This window comes from Anneissia japonica, unplaced genomic scaffold (assembly GCF_011630105.1).
Source record: "Anneissia japonica isolate Jap-2015-1 unplaced genomic scaffold, ASM1163010v1 scaffold1147_len264814_cov175, whole genome shotgun sequence".
NCBI lineage: Eukaryota > Metazoa > Echinodermata > Crinoidea > Comatulida > Comatulidae > Anneissia > Anneissia japonica.
The window spans coordinates 188,619-208,607 of NW_022697771.1; the positions used below are offsets into that span (position 1 = coordinate 188,619).

The 19,989-nt window shown below is 35.2% G+C and overlaps 1 protein-coding gene across 1 annotated transcript in view; it reads left to right on the top strand.

Moving 5' to 3' along the window:
* The window catches only part of LOC117102333 (asparagine synthetase domain-containing protein 1-like), a gene marked incomplete at its 3' end in the record, with an annotated part of 32,171 nt that continues 12,182 nt past the window's right edge, over positions 1–19,989 (top strand). The window contains exons 1-5 of the mRNA XM_033242600.1: positions 1–138; positions 2,168–2,247; positions 4,303–4,497; positions 5,857–5,979; positions 14,006–14,131. Of these exons, the coding sequence (XP_033098491.1) occupies positions 2,194–2,247; positions 4,303–4,497; positions 5,857–5,979; positions 14,006–14,131 (498 nt within the window). The remainder of the gene's footprint in view (positions 139–2,167; positions 2,248–4,302; positions 4,498–5,856; positions 5,980–14,005; positions 14,132–19,989) is intronic.

Genomic DNA, 19,989 nt, shown 5'->3' on the forward strand with positions numbered 1-19,989 from the left:
TGAAAACGTGGCATTATCAACGAGTAACATGTGTAATCTGTTGTTGATACGTGTTGTTGCTTTATTGTACTGAATAAGTTCGTTCATTAATTTCAAACCAAGTTTGTACAGTCTATTACAGGAAATGTATTAGCATGAGTAAGTTTGTGTTTTTCGTTGGTTCATAGTTAAATTAAGAAATATGAATTTTAACGGATGTCTTTTTGGCTAGGCCCCAGACTCTGTTAAGATCGTCGATATGCGATCTGTCCGAGCGCCTGGCCAAGGCCTACTAGGCCAGGCAGGGCACAAGCTAGCTAGGCCTATCCTAGGGCCTAGGTAATTGAGAAAAGGTGATGAGGATTGATCGGGAATTTGCCTGGCTGGCGATGAGCACACTGAATGTATGCCTAGTCTAGCCTACCATCTATGTGTGTAGGCCTAAGTTAAGGCCGCTAGGCTAGGCTAGTCTATCGGCCCTAATATTTTGTGGAAGCGTGGACGGATTTCTAGGGCTAATTTTTGCGTGGAGGATATACCGTAAAATTTATAATAGATGCCTACAATACTCGAAAAGAAGCCAATGGGCTTCTCTGTAGATTTCTAGGCTAAATTTTTGTTACCATCTGGGATAGATTTATCATTTAGGTGGCTGAACAGTAAGTGTTTGATATTTTTATGGCAAATATTAAACTACACGTCTCCCTTCAATTAACGACAACTTTGGTTTCCATGGTCTAGCAGTTTTGGTCTAAGATAATTTGGGTTCACAGAGAATGTTTTTTAATTGGAGATGCTTTAATTGGATGGAGGGATCTTTAATTACTGTAGATGAGAGGCCTCTACATGTACTCTATCTATCTTGTTGAAAGTACAGTAGGTCTACTGTACAATATAAGATGGTGCTGATTTTCAAACTTATAGTTTAATACTACCAAAATCCTCTTTTGACTGCTACTAGTAACAGTACTCACCAATTTCAGGTCAGATGCCATCTGGAAGCATCGCTGACTGCTATCACTACTAGCGTGTAGTGTTTTTATGGAAACCAGACGTTCAATCTGTACATTTACTCGTAATAATTTAAAACATTAATAAAATTAGACACGTATTTGTGAGAATACTTAAATAAATCACATGGAAAACTTACCAGGTTGGAGTGTTTGTAAAGTGTGACCTATTTTGTGACCTACTTTATTTTAAACCAATTATGTCCAAAAGGTATTCCAGGGTGCTATAGCTTTTAAGAATTTTCCATAGGACACCCAATCATAAGCAATTTATGTATTTGGTGTTCATTTGCTTTTGTAAAATGTATAGCTTCTAAGAGTAAATTGTTGTTATTTGATATCAAGATTTTCTATTGTAAATTCATAGTACTTTAAGTTAAGTAATTATTAACAATCATTAACATCCAAAAGTTGATGTACTGTATTTATAGTCAGCTCAGTTGATGAAAGTTTATGTTCAAGATTCAAGATTGAATTTATTGTCACACAGTCAACTTTTCTCGAATAATTTTTAAGTCGATGTTATTTATTTACATGCCAAATTGTTGTGTTTTCCATTAATTAACGAACTGTACGTCAAATTTTAAAGTCAAACAGTTTTTCGATGCCATTTTGGATTCCACAATAGATTGATTCGTTGATGGGTGTCACATGACCTAACTTGGGTGTTAGATATAATATAAACAATAACTGGCAGCGGTGTTTTACATGGAGATTGCTATGGTGGCCGTCCCTTGTAATTGCTGTAAAGATCATCATAATTCCCAGTAAACTAACCAAACTGATTGGAAATTGAACTTGAAAATTTTGTCTTAATGGTTTGCTAATGCTGTAAATATTGAGATTTTTCGACAACAGTCCAGTTCTTCCCGGCTTGGCCTGCTTGTTTGTTCTGTACATTGTTTTGCCTGTTCTTGACTAATTTCTGATTTAAAAAATTTTTTTTTTTATTATTATTACTTTAATAAGTTTAATTTAAATAATTAGGATTAGTGCGGTAGCCTAATTACTGGTCTTGGCCTCCTTGGTTCCCGGCACTTGTTTGTACGCCTACTAGTGTAGTAGTTAAGAGAACAAGTGAATAAAGTGAAGAATTTAATTAATTTATTTTGATCAATTCAGATGGTATAATTTTGAACACATTTTTAAGTTCTAAAAATTTGATTTCATTTTCTCAGATACATAACTTTTTGTTGAAATCATAATGTGTGGAATTTCCTGCCTTATTGGTTCTTCTGTGGAATCATTTTCATCTAAGGTAATTAAAGAGATTTTTTTTTAAATATTTTTTTTTCACTAATCACTAACAGTCATTTCAGACTGGAGCTACATGTATGTATTTATTTTAAACACTGAATTTCAATTGTCTGAGCCTTAATGGTCATAAAAAATCTCTAATGCTGTACTAGGATGAATTTGAATTAAAGGTCATAAATATTTTATAGGCCAAAGTAAAAAATTCTTGTCAGAATTGAAAAATAGATGGAGGTAATTATAGATCAAGCTCTAATAACCATATCTAATCTGAGGTCCTGTCCAAACTCAGAATTTTATTTGATAAAACCAAGTGACATACCTTAATATTGTCATGGTGACTTCACATTATAACCATATAAGTACATCATGACTATATATGGGCATACAACAGTTTTTTGCCAAGAAAAAAACTAAAAATAAAAGTATGTATGCTATTTCAACCACTAAAGGTTTACAATGTCAGTTAGTTTTTTTAATGAAATAAATTGTAATTGAAGAACTAAATACAGAATTGAAAAAAAAAAAAATAACCTTAAGAACTTGAGAAAAATAGAAAAAGCAGAGTACTGTATATCTTTTTTTTTAATGTTGCTAACTCAATTTTCAGTAAAAACCTTAAAGAGCAAATTTATAGTGATTTACACCTTCAATGACAAATCACTTTGTAATCTGAAAGTTGTGAACATTAATCACTGATACGGTAGAAAAATTCCTATTCATTACGTACCTATGAATTGGCTATTTATACTGACCAGCTTGAACTTTTTATGACCCCAGTCACGGAGAGTTCAGAGCTTACTGTTCAAAACGTGGACTGATAAGAATGTAAAGTCTACAAATATCCCTACTGCACCTCAGTTTAGTAGATCGTTAAGGAGCTCGTTTTCTAGGCTTCATCATTAAACATCGGAAGTACAGATTCTATAGTTCATAACAACTGAACTCCAAAATAATTTCAGACTCAAACTACACATTCTGCTTTTCATACCATATTTAATCAGTTTAATAATTAGAAACTCAAATACATGTTTTGCACCCACCCACACGCACACACCCTCTGCAGCCTTGGGAAGATTGCCCAGAGTGAAAACAATCCCCTTCACTCACACTACTACCTCTCTTTACATTGCCAATGCAATATTTCTCTTTGCATCTCCCGCTATAATAGCCTCTTTTCAAACCCGTGTCATACCTCCCACTTTAAAACATCAATTCCTTTTCCATATAATCGACCAACCAATTAGAATCACCGAAAGTTGCTGGCGATAGTGTGTAGCGATTATATTGGAACCATGCTTTATTCTTGCATACTCCCTGTTGGTTGGTTATCTCCCCTCCCCACTCCCATCCCGAACATGTAGGCTAATATTAACTCACCTTTTTTTTCTACCCATACAGTACCTAGAGTATCTTGTTGTAACATTATTTAATTGTAACTTGTTTTATTTTATAAATGTTTGTTGGTGGATAATATCCATTGATGGTATATTAAAGCAATAGATTCAATTTAATTAAATTGAATTGAAATATAGCTAAGTTTTGAGTTTATATTCTCAGTAAATTTTACTGTACTTCCGTGTATTCAGTTTTACTTATTTTCTGCAGTAGAAAGAAATTTTAAACATTTATGATATATTTTTTAACAAGAAGCATATAAACAGAAAAAATGCAATTAAACATTTAAATTACAAAACGCTAGGCTATAGTTTCCCAAGGCTAATAACATGTGATAGTATCATTACAGTACTGTTTGTACTTTTTACAGTTCAGTAAGACATGTAATGTGCCCTATTTCTCACCCTATCATTGAAATTGCAGTTTTAAACAACAAATTAAATGATAATTTAAACATAATTAGGTACCCACAAAGTTCTTCTAATTATGTACTGCCAAAGTAATAGAATCAGAAGAAAAGCCACTCTAGTTATTTGTAATTAACGCCGTTCCCGATGAATGCACTGATGCCTCTGAATGTTTTTGAAGCGCTTATTCAATTATTTACAGTAGGCCTAGTTCTCTTTGAACATTAAAATATACTATTAATATCAATTTGCAGATTGCTGACTTGCAATCACAGCTGAAAAGAAGAGGTCCAGATTGCTGCGCTGATGTGTCCTTGAAATCTTGCTCGGTGCAGGCAATATTTTTGGGAAGTGTGCTTCATTTCAGAGGCAGTTTAACTCCACAGCCGCTGCAAGATTCCGCTAATAATATCCTCCTATGGAATGGTGAAATATTTGGTGGAATTGAGGTAAACAATTTCCTTGTGTAAATAAAATATATAAATTGACTTGAAAAATGTACGTACTATCTTTGCAAACAGTCAAATGATCCGCGCATACAAACAATACAGTCGTGGTTTACGTGCAAACAGTATAGTCAGTTAGTTTCCAACATTACAATCAAATGGTCGGTGTGCGCTAACAAGTGCTAGCAGTATGATCAAATGTCTGCGTGCATGCATGCAAAGAGTAAAGCACCTCTCACATTATTGCGACCTAGCACCGCACCGACCTACAGTCGTATCTGACCGAAAGTAGGAGCTGCCCTCTGATTGTACCCTCTCTCACACTATCACGTCTTAGCCTTGCAAGCGTAAGTCGTAGAATGACCCCCATTACAAGCATTTACATGGCTCATTTAATATGCATGAAAACACCATGTGTCATTTATTGGTGGAAAGTAATTATGGCCACTGTAGCCAAATGACTACTACTCATCTGAGAGTGACAAGGATCAGTACTGACCACAATAAATGTTGAAAACTCCTCGACCATCAATGACCCTCTCCCGTCACAAGCAAGTTTCTCTATAGTAACTCCCACACTATCAAGACCTGGCCACGATCGCACTGGTTGGTGTTGGTCGTGTACCGATCGCAGTGTAGGTTGTGATAGTGTGGAAGTGACTTAATAATATAGTCAAATTATTTGATGTGGTTAATGCTTGCCTGGCCTTAGCTTTAGAGCACTGATTCTCAATTGATGATCCATGGGCCACTTCCAGCTCCTAATAGAGTGGCTTAGCTCAGTCGGCTAAACTGAAGAGAGCAGCTTAGCTCATTCGGCTAATCTGGTGGTAGCCGCTGTGTGTGCGCTGAACTGTGTAGATCTCTAGGTCCCCGGTTTAATTCCCATTGCTGCCTCTCCTTGTGTTTCAGCTAGAAGGCTGAAATACAAGTTACAATAGCGCACCGTCTTTCGGATGAGACATTTAAGCTGTTGGTCCCGTGTGCATTTATGGCCCATGTGCACGTTAAAGAATGCAGTACACTCTTCGGAAAGGAGTAGGGTATTGTCTCCCGGTGTACTGCCCAATCACCACCAGAAGGACCCCACTGGAAATAAGTCTTCTAGACTTTCGTGGGCTATCCTTGGTGTTTACACCGAATAAATCCAATCTAATCCAATAGCATACTGCCCAATTGCCACCAGAAGTATACTGGAAACAAGTCTTCGGACTTAGTTATTCTTGGTGTCGTTCACACCAAACATATTCTTATCATATCCTATCCTGTATTTTAAAATGCCAGTTTTTTTAAATGCCAGTTTTTTTTTATTTTTTTTTTTAGGTTGGCTTACAGTAATAATTTTTTTTTTTTTTTTTATAGATACAAAGTCATGAAAATGATGGCCAGGTTCTTTTAACTTTACTGCAGCAGTGTTCATCTGATACGGAAGTCACCAGACTGTTGTCCCTCATCCAAGGTCCTTGGTCTTTAATCTATTGGCAGGTATGTGTGCCAAAAAGTAAAGTAGTTTCCGGTAATGTACAACAATACAAAAGCAAGCCCATTTTGAAATTTAAAACTCGGGCCGCCTCTGCAGTTATTCGATATCTTGTCTTTTATTATTTAAATATTTTACATCTTGTTGCATCACAACCAAATTGCGTGTAAATTACCATTGTGTTTAAAAAATTATGATTACAACAAGAAGCAGAATAAGAATTAATCAAAAAATATAATTAATATTAAATAAAAAATATTGAATCCCAACATGATGGCGTGCATTGCAATAGTACCTTATGTATCACAGGGGCGGATACCTGTCTCTTATACACATCTAGATGTGTATAAGAGACAGAAGTAATATGGGCGGATGCAGCCTGCCAGAAAAAAGGGGTGGTGTAATCTGCGAGCAAAGCGAGCAGCCTTAGGTTGGGGGCCAGGGGGCTGTCTAGGGCCCCGGCGTGGTCCAGGGGCAGAGCCCCTGGTAGGGGTCCAAGGGGGCGAAGCCCCCTTGAAACCCAGCACATTTGAAGAATATGAGGTTGTATTGAGTCGATTTTGACTATCTACAAGTAGCATGGTATAGTTTTCAGTAACAAATAAATAAAAAAAAACAAACTGGTGTATGTCTTTTAAAAGAAATTTTAATATACAGGGTACCTGCAAATGCAACTATGTCATGTGTCATTAAATTAGTAATAATTCATCTACTCACAACATAATCTTTGACAACATACAAATTTCACTTGTAGAAAACATGATGAAGTTTCTCAGCAACATTGAACATAAAAATCACAAAATCAGCAAAAAGGAAAACTACAGTAATATCCAAAATCCGTTAAAAAAGTCGTCAAACAACAAAATCCGCTACTGTATATTAACATTGAGTAAATTACAAGTGTTCTAAACTCACCAAGTGGATTTATGAATAGCACACTCCTAGGGTGTTTTTGGTAGGAAAAGAAGAGTTAAACACTGTGGGTGTCATTTTTTCTTTGCAAAAAAATAGGTGGGGGGATGGGTACTGTACTTGAAAACAATAAGGAAGCAAAACTTCAAAAGTGTCAAATGTTGTCTACACAAAAACTGTACTTTATTAAAAGATTAAGTCTACTGAAGAGGTGTCGTTAATGGAGATGTGCACACATATCAGTGTACTGTGGTCACTGTGCATGGGGTTGTCTGACAGCACATACCTGCTGACCTCGATAGAGAGTGATGGATTGCACAAATGTTTCCATGCTGGTGCATCTGCGCTTAAACTGTCTTAGTAGCTATGCATTGTGCGATATGACATAGAATCAACCTTTCTTTGGAATTGTGTATCCATTCAATTATCTCAACAAAAAAAAAAAAAATTTAAAAAAAAAATTTAAATTTTTTTTTGTGATATAAGGGGGTGGGGGGTGGGGGGTGCATCGCAGGCACACCCCCCCGTAAATCCGCCCATGTATTATACTTAAAACTGATCAAGGCATGGAGAAATTGTCACAAAGGGGTTCATGAAATTTGTTATTAAGTAACTTTATGAAATCTGAGATTGGGCTGTTTATGATTATGAAATCTAAAATAATGTGATTGGATCACAAACTTTTAATCCAAAAAAGACCCCACCAATTAAAGACCACCTCCAGTTAAAGACCACTTTTCTGTGGTCCCAAAATAAATTTATCTTTTATATTTATTATTCTAATTATAGACCACAGCTGCTAAAGACTATGGAAACGCCAGTCCCAAAAGTGGTCTATAATTGGAAGGAAACCTGTACTCAATAAAGATATTTCACCTTACAGTACTTTATTCATGAATATGTGCAGTAGAGCTTTTAATAGTAAGATACAATAAATTAAAAGCAAGCCCATGTTGAAATTTAAAGCTTGGTCACCTCTGCAATATTGATATAATTGGATAACTTTTTATCTAATAATTAATGTCCAATAATTTATTTAAAATTTAACGGTAAGATACAACAATTAGAAAGTAAGCCCACGATGAAATTTAAAAGTCAAGTCACCTCTGCAATTATTTGATAACGAACCACATAATAACGAATTTCATGAACCCCTCCCCCCCCCTTTTAACATTATTGACTGTTCCCGTGTACGTAATTTTACCTTTGTTAATAAACATCCCCCTGAAACCCTTTGATTCATGCATCACTGTGCTAGAACCAATTGCCACCACTATCCTGTTATCCATAAATTTCCGAGACTTTGGGAAGAATTACCCATGAATCTAATAAAAAAAACTTGCTTATTTTAGACTCCCTTTCTTCATTTCTGTGTGTGCACTTAAACATCACATATACTTTGCAATAATACTTGGATTGTAGAGTAAGGTTGTATGCTGATAACAATGGCTAATTATAAATCTGGTGTTGATTACGGAATATATATAAAAAATAATAATTTTTTAAATCTTTTAAATGCTTCAATTAATTCATTTTTATCTATGTATTTTTCTGAAGACATTGTATATTTAATTAAAGTGGTTTATGACTTTTGCTCAACGCAAGTTCTCAAGTTATATTTTTGTTTAAAAATGAAAAAAAATTATTGGAAACACGTTTTTTGAAATTTTGAGCCTTGCATTTTTGTGAAACCGGGAGGTTGAGAATCTCATGCTCACACAATAGTGATTAGTTTCGCTTTTGAGTTTTTGTCTCACTGTGTTTTGACAATAAAGAAAGAATAAGAATAATTAGATCACAAACTTTTTGTCTAATATTTTAATGTCCAATAATTTATTTAATATTGATACAACATCAATCAAAAGCAAGCCCACATTGAAATTCAAAACTCTGCCACCTCTGCAATTATTTGATATAACTAGATCACGTAATTTTTATCTAATATTTTAACATCCAATAATTTATTTAACATTTAACAGTAAGATACAAAAAATCAAAAGCAAGCCCACGTTGAAATTTAAAACGATGCCACCTCTGCAATTATTTGATACAATCAGATCATGAATTTTTTATCCAAAGTTTGATAAGATATTTAGCCTATTTATAAATATATAGACTTTAACCTTTTAACATGATTCAAAAGTGAGTTCTAATTTTAACCTCGGTTTGCCAAAGATTAGTACTGTAGTAAATTTTAGTATTCTTGACTGATTGTATGTTCAGTATAATACCTACTCCAAAGTATTGAAATGCACGCCATCGTGTCGGGATACCGACACGATGGCGTGCATTTCGATACTTGAGTATGTATTATACTATCTTATCTGAGATTAATCAGTGGACCTTTCAGTGTTTACATATTGAAAACTTTTCCCCTATTTTCGACAAAAGCTCATTCAGGTAAATTTGACCTACATCTTATGCATGAATGCACTAACCTCAGAAAACTCGAAATTCGTAGCTGCTATTGGCCTTAAGCGTGTGACGTCATTCATAGACATTGTAAAAATAGTTCTAAATACAAAATTTTAAAGAAAAAATGATCAATGGTTATTTAAGCAACCAGCATGGGACTTACATGGCAAGAAAGCTTAATTTATGAGCTACAATTGACCGTTCACCCCAAAATTTAGCGACCTGTCGTTGCAGAGTTAAAGAAAAAAAAAAGGTAAAAAGAAGTAAGGAAGTATACCAAAAAACACACAATTTTAACCTTTTTCCTATGCAAAAGCATTAGAGGTAGTCAACTTTGAAAGAAAAATGATCACTCAATTTTGCATTAATTGTAGGAAAATATAGACGATTATAAAGCTTAAAACATCTGGTTTAATAATCCGAACGCCCCAGATTGCCAAATGAAACCATTCAAATTATATAGTCGATTTTGTGAGAAAATGGGGTCCCGTTTTGATTCATTTACTGTGTTAAGGTGTGCAGTGAACCGTTCAGTGAGCAGATGTCTCCAACTTTTCATTATGTTATGTATTGAATTTTTAATTAACCTTCTTCATATGCTGCGTATAATTTATAATATTAACTATACAGTTTTTTTTCTACTGTAATTGATACAGTATTCTTTTTTTTTAACATCCCCTTTAAGTCAGCCTCATTTTTGTGTCATTCTCGCTAAATAAATTTGAATCAAGAGTAATTTTTAATAAAATTGTATTTCTTAAGTCAAAAATTTTGTAATTGTATTAGTATAGTCAATATTGTATTAGAGATAGTCAATTATGAGCCTGGTTTGTTGGTTGTGTAGAGGGGTGGTATTGCCATTCAGCTGGGCAGTAAAGGTATTTGACCAAAAGTTTTGATCATGAAATTCTATCATCTCAGTGGTCAGTGTCCTAATAACATAATAGGATGGACACTTCATCCCAATTGTCTCAGCTCCCCAGGTGTTTGTTATAATTGATTACATAGTGGGTTGCAGATATGCAAATTATCAGAGTATCAATTCTGTGGCAATTCTTAGGAGGCTTGTATTACATTCCCTGTAGAGAAAAGGTTATTCCATATGCTCTTGGATGATTGATGAAACTTTCCTTCCGAGATGGTGATAAATATATCCAAATAACAATTTTGTTAGCATTGCATAAGGGGGTAGGTTGGAGCTCTCATCAGCTGGTACCATGACCCCTACATTCTAGGTCCTTCCATGAGGCTAACTTTGTTTGGGGTAGGCAAGGGTTCTCTGTTTTTTTGTTAGCCAGTGAACTTTGACTAACTCTAAAAGGTCCCGTTTTGATTCATTTACTGTGTTAAGGTGTGCAGTGAACCGTTCAGTGAGCAGATGTCTCCAACTTTTCATTATGTTATGTATTGAATTTTTAATTAACCTTCTTCATATGCTGCGTATAATTTATAATATTAACTATACAGTTTTTTTTCTACTGTAATTGATACAGTATTGTTTTTTTTTAACATCCCCTTTAAGTCAGCCTCATTTTTGTGTCATTCTTGCTAAATAAAGTTGAATCAAAAGAGTAATTTTTAATAAAATTGTATTTCTTGAGTCAAAAATTTTGTAATTGTATTAAAGAAAGCTTTAATTGTATATACAGTATAATTATAAACCTTTAGAAATTATGATTATTGTAAAATTTTGATTACAACAGTTGGTACTGTAGATTGCAAAGTTTTTAACGATTTTCACAGATTTTGTTTTACTGTACCTCGGAAATATTAGTGAGCTTTCGCAAATGCAGCACAGACGTACTGTACTGTAGGACTAAAAGCAATGAACTGTGACTGCCTATGATACTCATCTGCGGTCTGATCATTCGCAGTTCCACAATTGAAGAATGAACGGTAGTGTGTGACGTCATTAACCTGACACACGCCCTCTTTTTTAGGCATCCCAAAGAGCGCTTATTGGCTGCTTAGTATCCCTAAAGAGCTGTGATTGGCTGCTTAGTATCCCTAAAGAGCTCTGATTGGCTGCTTAGTATCCCTAAAGAGCTGTGATTGGCTGCTTGAGCTAGTTGTTCGTGATTCTGCATGGATGATAAATTGGCCAAAAACTGTTTGTGATGTTGCCAAGAATGTGAAGCTGTGAGGGGTCGTGCATGCGCAGATGGATTTTTGTGTCAGATTACCGTCCTTGAGTCCGTACGTCGTTGATGCGAAAGCTAACTATTGAGAATTGTCAGGCGCAGTATTGCTGCAAGTGCGACTGAGTTTTATTATGTCATTGGAAATCGTATGCATTATCTAGCTGACTCCATTTCACCTTAAATAAAGAGTGTTTAGCATACTCCCAAATGATATTACTGTATCTAAAAAATCGAAAAAATGTGATTTACTGTACAACCTCAACGGTTTTTCATCAAGATGGCAGAGTATTGGTTAATTATGGAAGAGATAGTCAATTATGAGCCTGGTTTGTTCGTTGTGTAGAGGGGTGGTATTGCCGTTCAGCTGGGCAGTAAAGTTTTGATCATGAAATTCTACCATCTCAGTGGTCAGTGTCCTAATAACATAATAGGATGGACACTTCATCCCAATTGTCTCAGCTCCCCAGGTGTTTGTTATAATTGATTACATAGTGGGTTGCAGATATGCAAATTATCAGAGTATCAATTCTGTGGCAATTCTTAGGAGGCTTGTATTACATTCCCTGTAGAGAAAAGGTTATTCCATATGCTCTTGGATGATTGATGAAACTTTCCTTCCGAGATGGTGATAAATATATCCAAATAACAATTTTGTTAGCATTGCATAAGGGGGTAGGTTGGAGCTCTCATCAGCTGGTACCATGACCCCTACATTCTAGGTCCTTCCATGAGGCTAACTTTGTTTGGGGTAGGCAAGGGTTCTCTGTTTTTTTGTTAGCCAGTGAACTTTGACTAACTCTAAAACCACCTGGTATTTAACATTATTATATTTTGTGGATCCCCACGGTGGCAGATCCAGGAATTTCAAATAGAAGGGGCCCAGAGAGGTACTTCACAGATAGAGGATCCACCTACCTCAATCCCACTATGCTTGAGACTGAGGAAAGAAAATATATGATTTATAGCACTGTATGGCACTCTCAGATTTCAATTTGATTCTAATTTTATTTAATTTTCCCGTTTTTTTTTTTATTTTGAGAAATTTAAAGGGCGGGGGGAGATATCAAGTAGGCCATCTGACCATTTCCTCCCCCCCCCCCAAAAAAAAAAAAAAAAAAAAAAGAAAAAAAAAATCCACAACTGCAATATATTAAGGAATAATGCTCACTGGTTCAGATCTGATCTAAGCTTTTGTAGAAAATACTATTTAAATCAATATTATGATTCAAACATTAGGCATAACTTTCATTATACATTAATAATGTAGGCACTTGCCTACTTCGAAACTCATGCAAAGAATAATTCTATGACCAACAGCGTGGCCACTGTCTCAAATGAAATTATGCCATTTTTTGGTATAATATTTGCTATCAATGCTATGCCTGAAATAGTGGATATATACATGACTGCCATGTATTTAACTAATATTTTCGTACTTAAATACACGACAGTCAGGTTATGCAGTACTTATGGCGTTCAAAATAGCGTGTTTAGCTACAATTGACATCTCGACGAGATTTGATTGACAGATAAACCGACTAATCAGCGAGCGTCACATGATCAAAAACTTTTTCTCTGACATTTTAATTTCCCTAGACAGCTGGTTTAAACGCGAAACATAGTAAGCCTAGGCCTAGATGCTTGGTTATAGATACCCAGATTTACACGAGCAGTGCTCATCCATCAGTGACTTGGCCTTTGCCGACAACAAGGTTGACTGAATGCGGCTTTTCCCTCCTCCTTTGGGAGCGAAATACAGAGGCTTTTACAACAATTTCCCCGCCATGTTCCATGAAATAGATAATGTTCATTTGCATACCGCCTACTCTAAATTCTCTTTCTTAAAGAAGGTTGATAACAAAGAAAATCTTCGCCAACTCGGTAAGTCTAGCCGCCATTGTCTAAGGTTTTCGTGACTTTGTGGGTGGGGCTTCGCGTCCTTGTCGACATGTCAATTTGATTTGAAATGTTTGTTGCCACACCCCCTTACCTAATTGCCCTTCTAGGTGAAGTGAGAACATTTTTAAAATAGGCACCTCAAGATGCTTGGAAATGGCAATCATTTATGACTTTTTTTTGCAATTTATTTTTATAAATGTAATGAAATTTACATCAATTATACTACGTTATGGTACATTTTCATGAAGTTATGCGTAGCATTAATGCTACATGCTACGGGGGTCCAAATTATGCCAAAAAGCATAATTATGCTACGAATGGCCAATATGATGAGCAATACATAGGCCTAGCTACTGTACTTTCCAGCAGTTTATTGATTGATTATAAATTAATTGATGGTTTTTTTATTTGATTGATTATGTGAATAATTATCAAACTGTACTATATCTATTGTTTTGATGAAGTAATATTAAGCAAGGATTTTTTTTTTTAAATTATTATGCATTCCTTTCTCCTGGCAGGATGATACTTTTACTTTGCCAAAAAATATTATCATGATCGTCCCGCAGAGTAAAACAGAAAGAAATTTTTTTTAGCTGACTACGTTTTTTGACAATAACGTTTTGGCCTCCAAACAATGTTTGTACTTTTTTTGCTTTCCTAGGCAACCAAACAATGTTTGTGGTTTGGCCGTGATGCTATTGGCAGAAGGAGCTTGCTATGGGGCTGGGAGAAGAACCATTTAATGCTGTCATCTGTTGCTAGGAGACCTTGGAGCGATGAAGATACTGTGAGTGTTGCCTATCCCTTCCACAGGTCCTATCTACTCGTAAATCACCTGAGAGATGTAGTCCCACACCTGGTAAAACTTGCCCTCCTTACATTGATCCTGTACTTTTAAGCTTCCTTTTTGATATTAAAACTCTAGGCTAGTGTTAGTTATTATGACCTTTGACTTCAGATTAGTCCCGAGGTGCAGAGAGTGTGGGCGATTTTAAATAACAGGAAGCAATATTCCAAATTTCCGAAATACATTCTAAGTTAAAAAAAAATATTATTGCTTATATAATTAATATTTTTTTTTTAGCAATAATTTTATTTTGTACCCCCTGTTGATGCCAGCTAGGTTTATAAATCAAATATACAGTATGTTGTATGGATGTTAAGAATGTAAATAACGCCATTACATCATACATGCAACTTTTAATTGTGCGGCAGCATTATCCCTGGAATTATGGTAACATGTTTCAGTACGTTTGAAACGTTAATTACATAGATTATTTCATGTGTCATAAAGAACAGATTGGTGGTTTGATGTGTGGACAACCAGTATTATTATAGGGCTCTGCATTCTGCTATGGATGATTCAACATAGACCACACTTACAGTATCTTACAGTATACAGAATACAGTGGGAGAGAAACTGCAGAATCCCTGTCGTAATACTTAGACACCCCCCCCCCAATCGCACATTAAAAAGGGTGATATTTTAACAGCAGAGCATTTCACTTGGAACTATTGCTTCATAGCATAAACTTTTCTAGGGTGTTATAGAGTTCATTTATACCTAATGTGCGAATGACCAAAGACCCTGGAACTAAAAGCAAGTAATAAGCTAACAAACTATCTTGTATCCTGCATCAATATTGATTATTGTACAGTCTGGTTTCTAATGCTGGTCTCCTTTCCACCCCAATCCCTTCTAGGATTGCACAATTTCTTCCTAATACTACTGTAATTTCTGAATTTTTTTTATGGGAAAAATATATGTCTGTCTAATAATTTGATTGATTCAACAAAAGTGCTGTTTTTCTACAGTTAGTTGAAAATCAGCAGTGAAAAAATTTCCTCCCCAAAGCAGTACATAAAGGGACGTAACCATGTTTTGTGATCAACCAAGAAAAACAACTTAAAAAGAAGCCCGCATGCTGGGCTCTAGAGTACTATTAAAAGCGCTAAAGTAATTTAAAGTTGAATTGAAAGAATTCTTTGAACTTAAAGTATCAAACATGTTATCATTCCACTAGAAAAATAACACTTAAAATTGTTCGGAATGAATATCAATAGGTATGAGTATAAGAGCTTTGCATCTACATTTACATGCCTATACAAAACTGCCTTCTCCTTTTGAACACTGCCTACTATAGAAGTAGTTTGGTGCAGTGGGAACGGTTTGGTTTCCCAACCTTGAGGTCGGGGTTTCAATCCCCTCGCTATGCATTTCGCTTGTGTCCTTGGCTACATTTTTTCTCTCCACCCAGGAGTATTAATGGGTGCCTGGTAGGGTTAAATGCCAAAAATGCACTGATGTTATTGCTGCAAATTTATGGAACGGTTTGTGTTGTAGTAGTAATGTGAAGTGCTTAGAGGCCTTGTTGGCATGAAGCGCTATATAAATGTAACATATTATTATTATTATTAATTGTAGTGTCCAGTCTTAATTACTCTAATTTTATTATTTCCTTTTTGTGAAGGGTTTGCTTTGCTATTTTTCTGATTTACAGTAAATCAATTTAGTATTCAGGTCTGCAATATTTTTTTATCAACTCTGTTAATTGCAAGGTTGAACATTTAGGAAAAACATCTGTGGGTGCATATTAGGCCAAAAAAAAAAAAAAAAAAATTAAAAAAATTGTTTTTTTGCCCTCCTCCACCCATCACTAACTCACTAAAAAAAAAATAGAATTTGGAAATACAAAAAAAAATTAAAAAAAGCTTTTTTTTTTAGCTTTTTTTCTTTATAAGTTAAAAAAAATGTGAGTGAACTTACATTTATATTTTGCCAGATGCCCTAGTAATTAGTCTAAAGTTGTTGTCTGATGTAAGATATTGCCATTCTAGGCCTCTGTGGGTTATTTTATTCCATCTGATGAGCATCTTTAAAAAAGAAAATAAAAAGAAAGCCTTTTTCCACCTGCCCCTATTTATCATTTTAAAAAAAAGAAGGGCAACCAAACAATTTATTTTTTGGCCTTATTAATTACCGAAAGAATGTACAGTAATAACATTTTCTATAAAGATATTTATACTGTAATGAAACTTAATACCACTACATTTTTGCCATGCTAGGAAGAATGTTTTCAATGATGTTTATGTCAGTATTTATTAGGATCCGAGGCTAAGGGCCCGTTCGAGCGAAAAAATATCCGTGCGATTTTCCAGTTAATTCACCGGTACACACTTTCTAAAACCGCTCGGACACGCGCCTAATTACCTTACCATCTGGATTATCCGCGACAATTTTGACTACCAAATTGCTGGGTAGAATTCCATGTATGAGATGGCCTTGGAGCCGGAGACGATGATAAATCAACCTTAATTGCTTTGCCAAATGGTTCGTCCACAGCAAGTACCCACTGTCGTCGCGCTCTTCTTCGCCTCCTCATGTTCACGGCGAAATCAAAGTTGGATTGGACAGTAAATCCATCCACATAACATCGCATCATTGTAGCCATAATGGTGGCTAGTAGCATAGCTACACGTTCAATTTGTAAAATTACCATTACAGTACAGTATTCAGAGAATTAAACTTACAAATACAAATCGTTCCCGCGTATCGTTTAAACAAGCAGAAGTAAACAAAGAATGGGTTGATGGGATTGGTGTTTCTGAATGACCTTACAAAATTACTTCCGGGATAGTTTCGTTACACGGTATTCGACATGAGCTAAAATTTGCTCGAACGGTGGACCACCCGCTGTGGGCTCGGCGGGATTAACCGGTGAATTCACCGGAATACGGTTTGCATTTTTCGCTCTAACGGGCCCCAAGTATGATCAATTATTACTACGCTGTTAAAATGTGCACGGAATGCTGCATAATCTGAAAATTAGACCTTCCAACTAGTCCATACCACATTGTTTGCTGAGGTCTCATAAGATAAAAGCTTAAATGTATAATATATTTAACGTACATAAACGTGTGCGCTTGTGGGTCAGCACGAAACATGCATATTCCTGGCCTTCTGATTGGTCAGTTGTTAAGTTTGATTGACACTCAGCAAGGTCGAGGCCTATCAGTCATGTGATTTCCATTCTGGTTTAGAACCCCGTTGTCGAGGGTTCTAACCACACACTGACCAATCTCGGCTTAGTTACCACAGCTTGCACTGTTGACAGGTTGTGATGTGGCCCTATTGCGAGTATTTCATGGCTTATAAATTAAATCCTGCCTCTCATCAATATTGATGGTAACATCAAGCCTGATTTACCAAGATATTCAAAATAAAATTTAAAAAAAGTCTATGTAGTTTGATTATCTATTGCACTAAAATACACTATTATTTTTCATTAAAAATTGTTTAATTTGGAAAAAAAATATAATACAATAAAATAGATATAAAATATACATTTTTTCTTTGATCTTGCATTCATTTATTGATGATATAAATAATGCAGATCGTTTTCTGAAAAATCCTAAAAAAAATCAATGTTCTTAAAATGAATGTAAAGTATACAAAAAAAGCAGATGGTGTTCATCAAGTTAAAAAAAAAAATAGATTTTTTAATATGCACTATAATTTTGTTTCCTTTTATTAAAAATAATGGCTGTCCTAGTCATGTTTTAATAGCCACTTCATCTTTTTTATGTATAAATTTATAACCAAAGTGAACATTTTGAGGTCTTCAGAATGATCCAAACTGAGGCTTAATTATTATACAGTGTCTTGCAGGAAATTACTACATGTTTCGATGTCTGATTAATTTGTCTGGGCCAAGTCAACTTAAATTTTCAAATAAAGTGGTCATTTTTATGACCACTTTACCCTGTAGATAACTGTAACTGTACCCTGTAGATATTATAGACTTTATGCTAAATATATTCAACCGGTTTTTTGTGAAGATGCTTCAGCTAATAATGGAAGATACCGTAGTTCCTCAGGTGTAAGCCTACCTCAGGGATAAGCCCATTCCTATGCCCAATTTTACGTACCAGTCGTTTCCCGGGGGAAAAGTGATTTGGCGCAGTGGGAACGGTTTGGTTTCCCCACCTCGAGGTAGTAGTTTCAACCCCCTCACTGTGCATTTCACTTGTGTCCTTGAGCAAGGCACTCTTTCTGCATTGCTTCTCTCTACCCAGGAGTATAAATGGGTACCTGGTAGGGTTAAATGCCAAAATGCGCTGATGTAGCCGCTGGAACTTGAGTTTGCGCTACATAGGCATCCAATGACCGGGTGTAATACTATCAAGCGCTTAGAGGCCTTGTTGGCATTAAGCGCTATATAAATCTAACATATTATTATCTAACATATTATTAAAAACCAAGGGTGTAATTTAATGGGTACTAGTTTAAGATGACTTTTACATACCTGTACCCTAAAGTGCTTAAAAATTGACCTTTGATTGAAAAGAATATTCCATAGGTATGAACCCAAAAGAAGCCCATCCTAAGTACCCCTTTCCCCCCCCCCCCCAAAAAAAAAAAATAGCCCAATTTGTGTTAATGTGGATGGTCATAAGACAGAATAACAGTACATAACAGTAAACCTCTTTCGTGGAGGGAGAAAAATTATCTTAAATTATGAAATGTGAATGGGATAATTGATATATTTTTTCTTTAATATGTACTCGTTGATTTTTGTGAAGAAATTTAAAAAAAGTGAAAAAAAAAAGAAGTATCATGCTAGAATGCAGCTGCATGTGCATCATTTGTAAAGTTCAAATATCGTACGTAGTCAAATTGCTGTTATCAGTGTGAAAGATACCATAGTACCATTTATCTCTCTTCAAACAGGGCCAGATTCCGTAAATTAATTTTATGTTATCTCCATGATTTAGCTTAAGACAGATTTATCAATCATACTTTACTGTAGCTAAGAGTATTTGCTTAAATGTAGTTAACTGTAATTTTAAAGATGATGTGTTGCTTAAAAGGTGAACATTTTCTTCTTATCTTGTTCGGGTATACTGGATTACATTGATAGGCCCATATCTGATTGCTAAAGGTTACATAAAAGTAATGGCCGGCATTGACCAATTATGGCAGTGGTGAATGCGCAGAAAAAAAAGGCATTGAACATTATGTAAAGCTAGACTTATTCATGTTATAAACTGCCAGCGTCGAGTATTCTCAATTGTCATATGTGGGGGGGGGGGAGGTGCCAACTATGACTATACTTGTCAAAAACAGGGTAACATTATAGCGTTTATTTCTTCACTGTTGTACATTGTAAAACCACAAACTTTATTACTGGTAGTTCTGGGAAGATATACCCAGAAAATAAGAGGAGAGGTGACCTCTGAAGCTATAGCAACCCATGCAAAAAGCAGACACAAAAAACTTGCGCATAGCACAGGCAATAACAAAAAAATTATCCCTTAATATTTTTTCACCAATTTATAAGACACATCATTTTGATGATTTATGACTAGATATAATTTGACAAATATATGTTTTATATGTAATCTTTTTTCATACAGGGCAGAACTTGTAAAAAATGCACGGTAAGTGAATGTGTTAAAGCCAGGCTCGGAAGGAAAACCAAATTTCCTCAGATTTTAAATATTCAAAATCTGTATCTTATTACTGTTACAGGTTTCTTGGATGAGTCAGTTACACAATCAAAAATGTTTTTTTTTTTTCCTCTGGAGACTGTCTTTAAAATCCTAACCACATTTTTTTTTTATTGTCTTGTCTGCTGTAGAAAT